The sequence below is a fragment of the Dendroctonus ponderosae genome, unplaced genomic scaffold (assembly GCF_020466585.1).
Source record: "Dendroctonus ponderosae isolate FM_Combo_2020 unplaced genomic scaffold, Dpon_F_20191213v2 Dpon_F_20191213_2, whole genome shotgun sequence".
Classification (NCBI taxonomy): domain Eukaryota; kingdom Metazoa; phylum Arthropoda; class Insecta; order Coleoptera; family Curculionidae; genus Dendroctonus; species Dendroctonus ponderosae.
The window spans coordinates 1863940-1878719 of record NW_026018165.1 but is presented as its reverse complement, the minus strand read 5'-3'; the positions used below and the strand labels follow the sequence as shown (position 1 = coordinate 1878719).

Below are 14780 nucleotides of genomic sequence, written 5' to 3'. Positions count from 1 at the left end.
TATTTATCAATCTGTAATAAAAGACGTGAGGAAATTCTGTCTTTTTTAAAGACAAACATTTTTGAGGCGAAATACCCAAAAAGAAGTTTGTAAAACATATAATTTATGCAAAGAATCTGTCAAAATTTCAACTCATAATCGACTTATTTAAAATATGAGCAGTAATAAAAAATTCAAAACTTGATGCATTTATTAGTATTCAATTGCAGAAAAATGCGCATTTATAGGGGACTGAATTTCCAAATTAAAATTCCCATTTCATCCATTCGAAGTACAGAATTTCATAAATTCAAACATATTCAAATTTATCGTTGTATAATCAATTAAATTTTTTTAACCTGTTAGGAAAATGACAGAGGAACATATATAAGGTTATAAATTAAAAAGGGTTATGCAATATTAAAGATAATTCAAGTGTATTAGCAATGCTTACAAACAATTTGATTGAGCGAATGATAATTAAAAATATACATTGTAAATTATCAAACGATTTTGCTTAATTTTTACTTCAGGCACATTTATGTCCAATTTAACTCATACAGTCCTTGATTTCTCTATGGAAGAAAATTGCATGTGCTTACATCGACAGAACGTGCTTGAATCTTATAAGTAACAGAAATAAAACGTTAACTTTTATTTCAATACATTCGTAGAAAATAAAATACAGAAACTCAAAATAAGAAGCAAACACTATTTAGTTAAAGAATCTCAAACTATAAAGATCAAAACAGCAAAACAAATATTATTTCAAGACATTCACACTTTTGAATTGGAGATTGTTGAAAATTATTTCTTCTTATTCTACTTCTTCTTCGTGTAAAAGGGCAAAGTCCCGTCAATCAGCTTCAGGTTTCATACCAGCAGCGTTTTGAGGGCTTGCCAGCTGGGCGCCTTGTTTCTGGTTTTTGTGTTTTGGCCCACTTTGCAATTCGATCTGGACTCATTCGTTCTATGTGATCTCTCCAACTCCGATGTCTCTTTCTCACCCATCTGACAACGTCCTGCACTTCCAGTTCTCTTCTGGTGTTCTCGTTGCGTATTCTGTCATGCAATATCCATATCAATAATCCCTTTTATTGTTCTTATGGTTTTCATCTCCGCTGTTCTCATTTTCCTTTTAGTAACAGACATTTCACCTCTTGCCTCGGCGGCGTAGGTGATTATCGAGCTGACGCAGGTCTTGTACATTCGTGTCTTGCTCTCTGTGGTCATATATTTGTTCTTCCAAATTATATCTTGCAAACACCCTGATACTCTAACGGCTTTTCTGATCTGGCTGTCCACCTCATTCACTGTACTTCTGCTGCTCGATACCTGTACCCCCAGATAGTTGGAATTCATCACCTGATGTATAATGCGCTCACTCACCACTAACTTACATCGAATCGGATCTTTGGATATTACCATATATTGTTTTTTTTTCGATCAAAATCTGCATATTAAGCCTCTTTGCTGTTAGGTTGAATCGGTAGAGAAGGTGTTGCCGGTCATCCTCGCTTTCTGCCATCAACTTCGTTCACACTTTCAATTATTTGGTTCATTATGATGTTATAAAGGCATGGGCTAAGGCTATCTCCCTGTATAATGACGGATGTGTCTTTAAGTTCTCTTGTTAGACCACATTCTGTTCTTATCATTGTTTCATTGCTTATGTTAAGCTGCTTTATTAGGTTTATGCGGCACTTATTAACATCTTTTTGGTTCAGTCGGTCGATTGAATCCTTAAGCTGTACATTGTCAAATGCTTCCTTTAGATCTACTAAGCATGTGTACATTGGGTTATTGAATTGATTGGATTCCTCTATCAATTGGCGGAATATAAATATTGCTTCTATCGTTGATCTATTTGAGCCTTGCTGATCTTCGGAGATTCCTACTTTATCAGTTATTTTATCTACTAATATTTTCGTTAGCAATTTTATTACACTACTTAATAACGTTATGCCCTTCGAGTTTTTCGGATCCCATTTTGGGACCTTTTTGTATATCGGCATTGTTATGCGGATTCTCCATTCATTGGGTATTATTCCACTTTGTTCTAATTTTTCCCGAATAACTTTACTAATTATCTTCAAATTTTTTTAAACTTTAGTAATTCATTTGGAATGCTGTCAGTGCCTGGAGATTTTTTTTCTTTAATCTCTGTATGGTCGTTTGTACTTCTCAAGTGTTATGCTTTCCTCTGGATGGTCTGGAGATGATCAATTTTCCATTTCTGTATCATCGCTGTTTTTTGCTATTGTTATCATATAGGTTTTCAAAATATGTTGCCCATGTTTCTTGGTCTATTGCATTTATTACTATGTCTTCATTGACTGGCTTTTTCTCTTTCGTAGCGTGTCACGGATCTTCCTCTGGCCCCCGTATAGATTTCCACCGAGAACCTTTCCCAGTATGTCCTTTTGAGTGGTTTAATCGCATCAATTAATGAGCAATTGCTCTGTTTCTTTCCCTCTTGTAAACTCGATATTCTTCTCGTGATCTGTTGCTGATGTACCTTATGCAAGCGTTATTTTTCCCTTTTGCTAATTCCTTTACTTCCGGGCTGAATTATGGCTTATTGTTTCTTTTATTTATGTTTATTGTCCTTTCTCCTAAGGCTTTCTTAGCACTGTTCTTTACGCTGTTTTTTATTTGTTCCCATGCGTCTTCTACATTATCTCTTCCTGTTATTGCATTCTAACCGTTTTTGATATATTTGAAATTTTATGTAAAAAATTACAGTTGCAACCACTCGAATAATTTTTATTTTTCGTACGTGTTACTTAGTTTGAGTCGCATTTCTTGCTGAAAAAGACTTACTTTAATGGAATTTCTACAACATTTTGATAACGACTAATACAAAGTGTTAAAAAAATAAGTTTCAAAATGAAGTTGATAAAATTGCCTTAAATCAATGTTTTGGAATGGAAACCCCCCTTTTTTATAATTTTGTCTTATTCAGTATTATAAATAAGGGTAAGTTTGTATAAAGTTCTCTATTCCAAAATTGTTTAGTTTTCCAAATATTGTCAATTTAATGATTTTATATGGCTATTTGGCCCTCATCTCATTTTAAATCCTGCCAATCTTAGTTGCCATAATAAAAATGCCCATTTTTAATACAATCAAAAGCCGCAATAATGCTGACAGCTGTCAGTTACCTTTCGGAAATTATTTTTTTTATGCCCAGACGCTTAAATTATACAAACGAAGATTATTTAAACTCATTTATTATTTATGGAGAATGTGATAAAGTTATATCAAGAACCGTTTATATATTATTAATTATTATTATATCAAGAACAAAAACCAGGTTTTTTTAAGTCTAGGGGTCTCTAATTTTTCTGGTTGCCCTTATAAATTGAACATGCACTGTTATTTAGTCGTATTCAAAATTCTTGAAATTTTCTATAATTTATTTAACATTACAGCATGAAGGCTTCGGTTTTTGTGGATATCGAATGTCAAATGAGTCACATGTTCTTGATAAAACTTTATCACATTCTCCATGAATAATAAGTAACTTTAAATAATATTTGTTTGTATAATTTAAGCGTCCGGGCATGATTATTAATTATTTTCAAAAAGTAAGTGACATCTGTCAGAATTCTTTTGGCATTTGATTGTATTACAAATGGCCACTTTCGTCATGGCAACTAAGATTGGCAGGACGTACATGAAACGAGGGCAAATTAGTCATATAAAAACATTAAATTGACAATATTTGGACAACTAAACAAGTTTGGAATAGACAACTTTATACAAAACTTGGCCTTATTTATAATACTGAATAAGATAAAATTATAAAAAATAGGTGTTTCCATTTGAAAAAATTGATTTAGGGCGATTTTGTCAACGTCATTTTAAAACTTATTTTTTTAACACTTTGTAATAATAGTTTTCAAAATGTTATCAAAATTCCATTACAGTAAGTCTTCTTCAGCCAGAAATGTGACTCAAAGCAAGTAGTATACATTCCCTTATACAGGGAAAAATTAAAATGGTGGATTCCTGGGCTGAAAATAGGATGATTTAACACAACTTACCTTGATCCGAAAGTTGACGGTTGCCGAGATACAGGGCGTCAAAGTTACATTTTAGTTTCAGTTTTTCGATATTCTACTTTGAACGGAGACGCATATTTTAACGAAATTTGGTATACAGGGGTTTTTGAGCATAATAAATCCAATTGTGTCGTCAGATTTTGATCAACTTGTAGAAAAAACCACTTACGGCGATATCTGGGCAAAAACATTGTTTCAACTTTTTGGTCACCCGGTATTCTGACTTCTAAGTTGCTTGTATCTAATCGCCTTTGGTCCAAAAAAGGTATTCTTAGTCGATGTCCAAACAAGCCTCTGTTTCCAAGATATTTGCGATTACACCGCAAAATGCAGTATTTTCAGAAAATAAGCCACAATAAGTATCTAAGTGAAAAAATATTTACTAAACATCATTCTTTAACAGTAGGATCTTTTTATCTTAATCACTACCAATAAAACATTCATTTTCTACCGCAATTGCTCAAAATGTCCCCTGTTAAATTCAATACATTTGCGTTTATTGACGAATTGTCTAATTTAAGAAAACTTATTTTTATTTCGAAATCATTCGGCGGCATTCATTATTTTATTTATCAACTCATCTCGGGTGCCTATCGCTTGATCGTACACTAATGATTTTAAATAACCCCAAACACAAAAATCTAATAGGTTAAAGTCTGGAGTTCGCGCCGGCCAAGCCCAAGAACTTCCACGACATATCCACCGATTTGTAACATGTTGGTTTAAATAATTATTGACGGCTCTAGCAAAATCGTTCTCTAATAAAATCTGTACCGGCGTAAAATGGCAAGGATGGAGATTTTCTTGCTGCAAAATCYTATGAACTGAAGACTTGCTTACGCCAGTTGCAGTTTCCAATCGTCTTGTGCTTATTTCTGGATTTTCTCCAACACGAACCAGAACGTCTTCCTCTCGATCTGGAGTTAAAATTTCCGGACGTCTCAAGATATTAACTTTGGTCCTAAAGTTTCCCCCAACGGACGGTAGATGTCTCCGAATAACTTGAAATTCGGTTGCCTCCTATTGGAATATAATTCTAAGTAACGCAGTTTGGCCTCCACTAACATTTTGATAGACTAAAAAATTATGCCTTGGCATTTTAACTAATTTAAATCAAAACTTAAGTATGTAGTGGCACTAGTGTCACTTTGACAGACACCAAGTAAATCCGTGTCGCTGCGTCATACTACTTGACATGCATTGTAAAATGTCCTCACAATTCTGCATTTTGCAGTTTCATCGCAAATATCTCGGAAACAGAGGCTTGTTGGGACATCAATTAAGAATACCTTTTTTGTGCAAAATTAATAGGCGATTAGACAAAGCCAGTTTTAAGGCCAGAATACTTGCTGACTAAGTAGCTAAAACCATTTTTTTTCCCACATATCGCCGCAAGTTGCTTTTTCTACAAGTTGATCAAAATCTGATGGGACATTTGGTTTTCGGATGCTCAAAACCCCGTATACAAAATTTAATAAAAATATTAAATAAAAAGTGGAATAACGAAAAACTGAAATTAAAATGTAACTGCGCTCTGTATGTCGGCAACCGTCAACTTTTGGACTAAAGTAAGTTGTGTTAAATCACCATATTTTCACCCCAGGAATCCGCCATTTTGTTTTGTGCCATTACTTTTGGAACACCCTGTAGAAAAACTGAATAATTATTTGAGTGGCTGAAATTGTCATTTTTCTCATAAAATTTTAAATATATCAAAAACGGTTAGACTTAGGTATAGGATGTAATATATAATATGTAAACGTAGTAATATATAGGGTGTTCCATTTAAAATAAGCCAGTTGATACTTACATCCGGTTTGATCGGAAGTGTGGYCATTTTAGAAATATTTTAGATCGCTTGCTCCCAATGTCTTCGGCACACGGTTCAATTTTCAAATTTCTTCTAATTATAGTTTGCCAGATAAATTGAATCAATTTCAAGGCATAATTTCAGCTGATTTATTTTAAATTTCAATCTTAAAAACCCTACTTACATTACAACTTGATCGCAATTGTAAAACTTTCATCTGGGCGCTCCGAACTGTAGATTAAACAAATCGGGCAATTAAAAAAATAGTTAGCAGTCTATTGCTAGGAGAACTAGTTATGAGACCACTTAGAACACAGTAGCTCACTTATATGATACTAAGCATTTAATCCTGTAACGCATCAAAGCCACTTCGGCCTTGCTCTTAAGCGATTTTCCGCTGCAGTCATTTTATTAACTTAACACTTGACGCCCACAAGCAGGATTTTGCTGCTTTGCAGGTTGCTCAAATAGATAGTCGGTGGAAAAATCCTGGTAATGGATTTCTTTTAATTTTTTCCTCAACATTCCCCATAAATCGGATCGATGTAAAAATAATTTTTGATGAACCGTGGCACCTAACTGGTCCTATGCACACACGAACTCTTACACTATTTATTATGCAACATCCCCAGTTAGTCCACTCTAATTTAACATATTCAGGTTTGGGATTGCAGAAAAAAAGTAAAGTGAAATTCGCGCTGTGGGATTTCCCAGCTGCTAACATTCAATGTCGTTATTTATTTAAGCACTTTTCTGACTAACGGCAGGGCCGACTTGTTGCAACCATGGGTTGTACCTAATTTTGCCTTTTGAATAAACAATCAGAAAACGGATAATTCCATTGTTACTCCGATAAATCGTTAGAATTTCAAATATGTACTTCTTTTTGAGTTTTGTATGTTTCTTTTGCAGGTTCGACTCAGGCAATGGGAAGCGAAACTTGAAAATGATTTACACCAATCATCAGGCTCACGTATTCTTCTCACATTAAAACAATCTTACGATCATGGATTTAATGAATTTGCATTCAAATGCTAGTGACATTTACGATAATGGAACAGATTTTTCCATGTTGGGTTATAATTCCAGTGAAGACTTCTACATTCCATACGATCAGCGACCAGAAACATACTTTGTGCCGGTACTGTTCTTTCTGATTTTTGTGGTTGGCTGTTTGGGAAACGGAACTTTGGTTATTATTTTCCTGAGACACCGGACCATGAGAAATGTTCCTAACACGTAAGTAAAATTTTCATTGTTACCATTTCGAACTCACAAACTGCATTGGAAAGCGGACAACAGAATTGGAAGCTTATAAATTAGCTTTGCAAATGATTAGCATAACAAATTGCTTTCGATATTCCAATGTAAATTTATTGTATATTTGGCCTTTACTCAAATTGACTGGAATACTTATTGTGCAGAGATAAAACTTAATTAACGAGAAAATTGCCAACCAGCAAAGTCCGGAAGTGTCGATCTGAAGGGAAATTGCCCTTAATTTAATTCATATCCAATTGTACCTCGGGGAATATTATTTTGTTTGAACTTCTGCAGTTTTATTTATATTTATGTTGAACAGTTCAGTGGCTAATTTATTCAAAATATTAAATTCTTTTATACATAAGTTGCTACGAGAATGTTGGAGAGTTAAGCCAACAATTATGCGATTTTGATGATTATGAGCCTCAATAAAATGCCTCAAATTCTACGCCATTTTCTCGACAAGAAAGCGCGTATTGCAATGAGGTGATGGAAACTCCCTCAATACCGCTAGCTGTTGATTCTAAAAATTCTAAAAAAATGATTTTTATCGTGCGATATCTGACTTATTCAAGCCTGAGAAATGTTGCATTCTTGAGGACTTCTTGTGAGGAATGTTATTAATTAATTGAAAGACGCGATAGATCATAAACTTAGAAAGTTTTTGAACGATTACAATTTTTAAACTTCGAGACGTTCTTTATTGTAGGCTCAAACACTATTGGGAAACCTTTTCGGAGGACAAATGTGCATGAACGCCTGCAGAGTGTCTCATTAATTTCCAGAAAAAAATGAACTAAAACCAAAATATAGGGATAAAAGTAAGAAGCTGCGCATCAGTAAATACAATGGAAATGCAAAATCTGACCAAAGTGTTATGCTCAATACTTCGTTGAAAATTACCCGAATATCCGGGTATTGAAGATTTAAATCAGAATTGATACAAAGCTGGAAATGTAAAATTTGTCATATGAGAACTATAGTTAGACAAACATACAAGATTAGATGAGATTGTTGTCCGGAATCCAATCCTTTATCCTTCTTTTAACTGGCTACTTTTCGGGGGGCGCAATGTCCTAATTTTATTCGAATCATTTAACGTTGAAAAATGTTTCTACAATTTTCATAACATAGTGATTAATTTTTTGCTACTGGCTTCGCTCAGAGCTATAGCCAGTGATGATCATTCAATTAAACAGCCTCTTTTGGTAGAAATAGAAATCATGTAAATATGATCTGCTGCTCCTCTTTTTGTAATAAATAAAATTGACGAAAAAAGAAATTAAGGAATTAGAGAGTTTACCATTTCATATAATATTTTTTTGTTAACGTGAAACCCCAAAATATCTAAAACAGTCCCCAACCAAAATGAAGTATGTTCAACATTCTCATTTAAGCGCCATAATTCGCTTACATGATTTGAAATTTTCCTTGACATTCTCAAGCCCAAAACATTCGTTTTTTGTCTGTATTTGCGTAGTTAATATTAAATTGCTCCACATATTTTGCAAATTGTACCATCAATCTTTGCTGAAAAGTCGAGTAACGAAATACGCCCGCATAATGAGCAAAAAGTAAACTGCTGGAGCTAAAAACAATTTAATAGATCAGTTTACCATTACAAATTTACATCTAGAAGTTAAAAGTTACAAGATCAGACGAAATCATTTTCGTTTTCGAACATTATTCTACGAAAATCCATAAACGCATTTTATGAAACTGAATCGAATCCCCACTGAATAGTAGCAATAAGTGATGAGTAGCGGTGCAAATGCAGTGTCAACTTTTTTGTGGTTTTAAAGATTTATTTTCTTTTCATCACTTTTAGAGCGCAACACCCAAAACAACAAAAAAGCGTAATCGATATTGCTCTGGTGCACCATTTTTTAACTACACGACTTTACAAGCACCACTTATTATACATGCATATCCACATGGCTGGTTGTTAAGTCTGCAAATCGGTCGTAGATTTTAAAAGTTTTAACGAATATCGTCTACTGCAAAGCTGTTTTAGTTGATATGCCTAAAAACCTGCAGGAAAGTTTGGCAAATTGTAGTTTTACGAATTACTTCCAAATCCTGAAGAATTGCGATTGTATTTTGAATATTTTAATTATTTCTTTTTAATAACTCTCTATTATTCTTTTGGTTTTTTTGAAAGTTGTCGCAAATATTTGTAAATAAAATAAAATTCTAGATAAATGAAAGAAACAGATTTGGAAACATTGCCTTAATATTCAACTAATGATAGCAGTAATTATGTCCAAACCCGTTAGTTTCGAAAATAAATTGGGTCAAATCACCAGAAAACTAATTTAACCAATTTCCATTATTTATAACACGCGTTTAAAGAATTCGCCTAATTTAATTGAAAAGAGGAACGTTTCGTACCACAGCAAAAATACGCTTATAACATGTCGCCACTTCATAAATTAATTTCCATACTTGTTACCACTCATTATAATTACCAGCAAGCACATTGATGAAAATTCCTACAACTAGTGACTGTAATAAAATAGCGCAATAGTCGCAATAGCGCAATAACCACGTTTAAAACGCAAACAAAGTGTCAACGGTTTTGCATTAAAATTGCGTGCATATTAAATTATTATTTTCTATATTTAGCAGTTTAATTTTGTGGCTGACAAAGGCCTGCTACATATTGCATACCCTCATCACAATCAGCCAATTAAGGGTTTTTATCGAACCTACAAAAAGGTAATTTATGGATCAGCTTTTCGAAACACAATTCAACAAGTGGTTATTAAACAATGAAACCGAAAAATAGGAGTGCTCCTTAAAATTGCGCTAAAGCGAACTGTAAGAAAGAAATGTGTGAATGGCAATGGAAAAAATTGGGTGATTAAAAAGAAATTATTTACACAACCAAAAAATGGCTATGCTACTCGTATCTAAGAAGTTACGATAAGAGAAATACTGAAGGCTTTTATTTTAAAAACTGGGAAATGTTTCCTTTCTGGTTTGCTTCCTATCTATCAAGTTTTTTTATGTATTTCAAAATTATTTTTGTCAGTGCAAAGATGCAGTTTTTTCATAAATACATGATGTACTGAAAACGAAAACAAAGCAAGAAAACTATTATGATAACAAATGGATATACTTATTCCATATATTGGCACTCATTTATAGGATTTGTAATTTTCCGTCCCCGTAAAACAGATATTTATTTTCAGCTTTAATATCCAGCACTCCGATGATTGACTTAAAATAGGAAGTATAGAAAAGAATAGAAAGTGGCATATGTAGGTTTGGGAACATATGTATTTGAGTACAAGGAAAGAGCGACGTCGACCACTATTTCATTTTCGAAGAAACCTTAATATTTCTGTTATCATTTTTTACAGGTTCACAGAATATAAAAATTTCATATGGATTTGATTTTTGAAACACTTAACAAAAGCTCAATTTAAATATTGAGGAGCTTCTTGGGTCGAAAATAATTTAATGTGCCCAAGAAACACGGTTGTGAAATTTCAATTCCTGACCGAAAATTTAATATGGGTATGAGGTTGATTTTCGCTTCGCAAAAAATTCAAGTCTTTCAAAATGGCTTGAAGTCTACATAAATTCAATTGTGAAGAAGTGAAGATGAAGAAGCGGATGCAGCTACCCGCCGTAAAAAAATACGCTAGATTCTTCAGATCCGAAATAATCAACAATTTCTGTTCATTTTGAGTCGTTTTTCAGCGGTCACGACTTTTAACGTTAACTGACGATATTGTCCTTATTATAAAACCGAAAAGTCATATATGTACATATAGAACAGAACTTCATATTTGTATATTAAAAAGCGTCTAAGGTCGGAAAGAATCCAATGAGCTCAAAAAACACCGTTGTGAACTCTTTATTTTTGATCGAAAATTTCAATTGTCGATTTCAATTCAAATCGATACAAGTCGATTTTCTTAAAAAAATCATGTTTTTCAAGATGTTTTCAATTCTACACCATTTTCAGTAGAAAGGAGTCAGGAATGCAGCGATGCCCTTAAAAAACACACAAAACACGTTTGAGCTTTCAGATTCAAAATAAGTAATATTTTCTGCCTGTTTTAAGCCGTTTTTGAGCGGTCACTATCTTTAACCGACAACATTTTACTTATTATAAACCCAAAATTTCATACATGTATATTCTGAAGCTTCTTATGTCGAAAACAGTCCAATGAGAAAAAAAATGGTTGTAAAAATTTACTTTTTGATTAAAAATTTCATAAGGTAGATTTTCACAAAAAAATCAATATCCCTCAAAATGACTAGAATTTCAAATCAGCTTCAGCGGAAAAGAGCTAGAAATCCAACGAATTCCTTAGAAGACACGACAGAATCTTGAGATCCGAAAAAATGTTTAGAAACACTTTAGTTGAGCGTTTCTCTTCAGCGAATAAGTACGACTTTGAGGTAAAATCTCAACTAATAAAATAATTTCAATTTTTTCTAAAGGACTTTTTCGCTTTTGCTTTCATTAGAACAAATTGTAACAGAACTTTAAATAACAGAACCCATTTTCTTTAATTGCCATTTTTTCATTTATTTTAGGCAGATTAAAGCGTTTTGAGCAATTATGACTCCTTTGCTATCTATGCATAACATTATACGAACCTAGATGGAAATATAATTAATATATTTACATAAATTAACTTTGCTCGTTTTCCTCTTTTGCATCCCATCAAAAGAGAACAATTCCGATTGAAAAAAACCTCCTGCAGGCAAACGAACTTCTTCAACTTAGGCTTTTGGCAACTAGAACACTTTTTAACTGTATGACATTTAATAAAACCCTAAAACCAAATGCTGACGGTCTCAAGCAGTACAATTTTTAGCGGTTTATGGTAGTTGCAAATTTGCGATTTAAAACTGACTTGGCATATTCCAAAGATGTAAATTCTCACATCATTTTCAGGTTTGCTGCTGAAATATATCGATATCAAATATGTAAAACCCCATTCAAAGGCACGCAGATTTCAACGAAGAAATGAAATACAAGATTCGAGTGTATTTGCACGTAGATACAAGCAATAAAATGATGTTAAGTGTAATGTTCTATTGTGAAGGCGACAGCGATTCTGCCAGATATTGTATAAAATTGATACAAGGAGTGTTTGCTAATTTTTATAATTTTTATAAGATTCTACTTCTACTACACAGTATTGAAGGCTTGAAATATAGACTCTACTATTTATGTCAAATGCGGGTTAAACGTTCAGTAGTTAGTGCGTAAATAATAAAGTGAATTAAATATGATAATTTTGAATGTATTATAGAAAAAGTATTCTGGTAGTATTTTAGGAAACTAAAAAGCTAGTTGGCATTTAAAAGGTTATTTAAACACAATAATTCAAGAGGAAAACTCATTTGTAGCGTTACCATTTACAAGTCGAATTCAACTGCAATTTCCAAAACAAATAAGCCCAGCGTGTTTAATAAATGTTTCATTCAAATAATGTTATATCACACCAGTGGCCGAGGCTTTGCGTACTTTTTGCGGGTTTTATTTCATAGAAAACAAAGCGACCTTTTTCAATATTAATGGCAAAAAATCTGCATAGATTTGATGAAAATGCGGTATTGGAAAAATTATTTAAGTTTGAATACAAACAGAAATTCTAAAGCTGGAGCATAATTTTCAGACGTTCTAATTTATGTAATCTCTGGAGAAATTGGGTGTATTTACTTCAGTCAGTTTGTGTAAATTTCGCTTTTGTGATGATGATATAAACTGGTGATGTTCGTTTCCATAACTCATGCTGTGTATTATTTCAAATATAAATAAACAGCCAAATTAGCTTTTTTTATTAAATCGGCTTCGCTCTCGGTTTATGAAGCTCAAGATAGTTTTTTAATTGTATCATTTTCCATTTTTCATAGAATTAAAGGTATTTTTAATACAACTTAATTATTAGAATAAACTCTCTTATTTATTTTCATGTGATTTGAATTCCTTTTTGGTATCAAAATTGCTTTGAGTGCAAATATAAAATATTATAAAACGGAGATGAAATTAAATAGAAATCTCTTCTTCTAACGAAAAAGGGGATAAAAGAATTTCAAAACGTTGGAAAAAATGAAATACAAAAAACCTTAAGAACTGAAGATAAATATCTGATAATGTAAAATCCACGGATGCGTTTTCGGCTAATTCTTCTAATCAAAACCAGTATCACAAGACAACAAAAATTATCAATCAACAACTACCAATTCCTATAGACGCATAATAATTAGTTGAATTCAATTTTCATATTTACATTAATAATCGTACCCGAATCGAAATAATGAACGTATCTATTTGCATATCGAAAATATTGCTTTATAAGCTCCTGCTCGATACGAAGGTGCGCAAATTTACAATTAATTGGCAGGTCAATATTTGCCTTTGAATCCATTGATTTTGAACTGTAATTTCACGTCAACTCGTACTTGCTTCCACCATACAATTCCTGGATTTTTTTGGTACAAAATGTGAAACAAGCTTATGCTGTATACTATTACTGCTGTATTTACAGCAGAAAAATAGCTCAGCAGATTCTATGCGGTATATCAATAACATGTCATTTTCCAATACGAAAAGGAAAGTTGCTAACCATATAGATTATAATCTTCGAGGAGAAGCTAATACGAAAAGAATCTAACAAGCCATCCATAAAAAAATAGTTATGTTATGGATTACTCCAGACTACAATCAATCAAGTGTAATCTAGCAAAATATCAATTTTCTTTCGACAGCAGGGCAAAAAGTTAATCTGCTCTTCTGAGGTGAAAGAGAATCACGAAACCTTTCAACGGGAAAATAGATTTCCGGCTGAAACACATACTACACACAATTCAACACTTGTAATATTTTCAATTAGTTACTAACGTAAGTTAACTAAAAGTTCACCACGAATTATTGACACAATTGGGTGTTCCAATAAACAAATGCGTTAATTTTCTTACGTTTTGACCAACAGTAGACGATCCGTTAACTAACTATTTTCTGGGCAAGGTCGCTTCTAGGAAACTTTTCGAATAATTTGCGCTTAGTTTGCTAAACTGTCAGACAAAAGAAAGCGCCGTGAAGAAAGTTAATGATAGTTTTCCATGGCATTTACAATACGACATTGTTCGAATAAAATGGGACTTTCTGGGACTTTTACCTTAGAAAGGCAAGCATTTTTTCAAGTTAATCAATTTTTGCTTGAGCCCAATAAATCGCAACGTATTCAAGTTTTAAAAGTTGCTGGCAATCAACGAATATAAATTTGTGTTACTTTGCGTCGGTTAATTATTGAAAAGTGCAGAACTTTATTAAACTTCCGGGTGGAGAACAAATTGGACGCATTACTGGTCTACGCTAAATTACTGTTTTGCTTCAAGATGTCAGAAACTTAGTTCTCCCGGGAGTTTATGGGCTAAATTACCTCTGGAACGAGAAAATTTAACTTTTTTTAATGCAAAGGCGATGTATCTAAAAATATTTTAATACAGCGTTCTTTAAAGTTCTCAAAAATCAAATTAAAATTATTGTACCGTGGATGGCCGAGTATCAAATTCTTTCTTCAGCTTACAACTTTTATTCCACTCGGTACAACTTTAACTACGGAACAGGAACAAACTAACTTCAAAATTACCGTCAACTTCACAAACAATAACAAAAACACACGGAAAAC

The 14780-nt window shown here is 33.0% G+C and overlaps 1 protein-coding gene across 2 annotated transcripts in view; it reads left to right on the top strand.

Moving 5' to 3' along the window:
• The window catches only part of LOC109536953 (neuropeptide CCHamide-1 receptor), a gene marked incomplete in the record, with an annotated part of 72704 nt that overhangs the window by 48871 nt on the left and 9053 nt on the right, over positions 1–14780 (top strand). For both annotated transcript variants that reach the window (XM_048663935.1, XM_048663934.1), the window contains 1 exon segment: positions 6769–7095. In XM_048663935.1, coding sequence (XP_048519892.1) covers positions 6863–7095 — 233 coding nt within the window.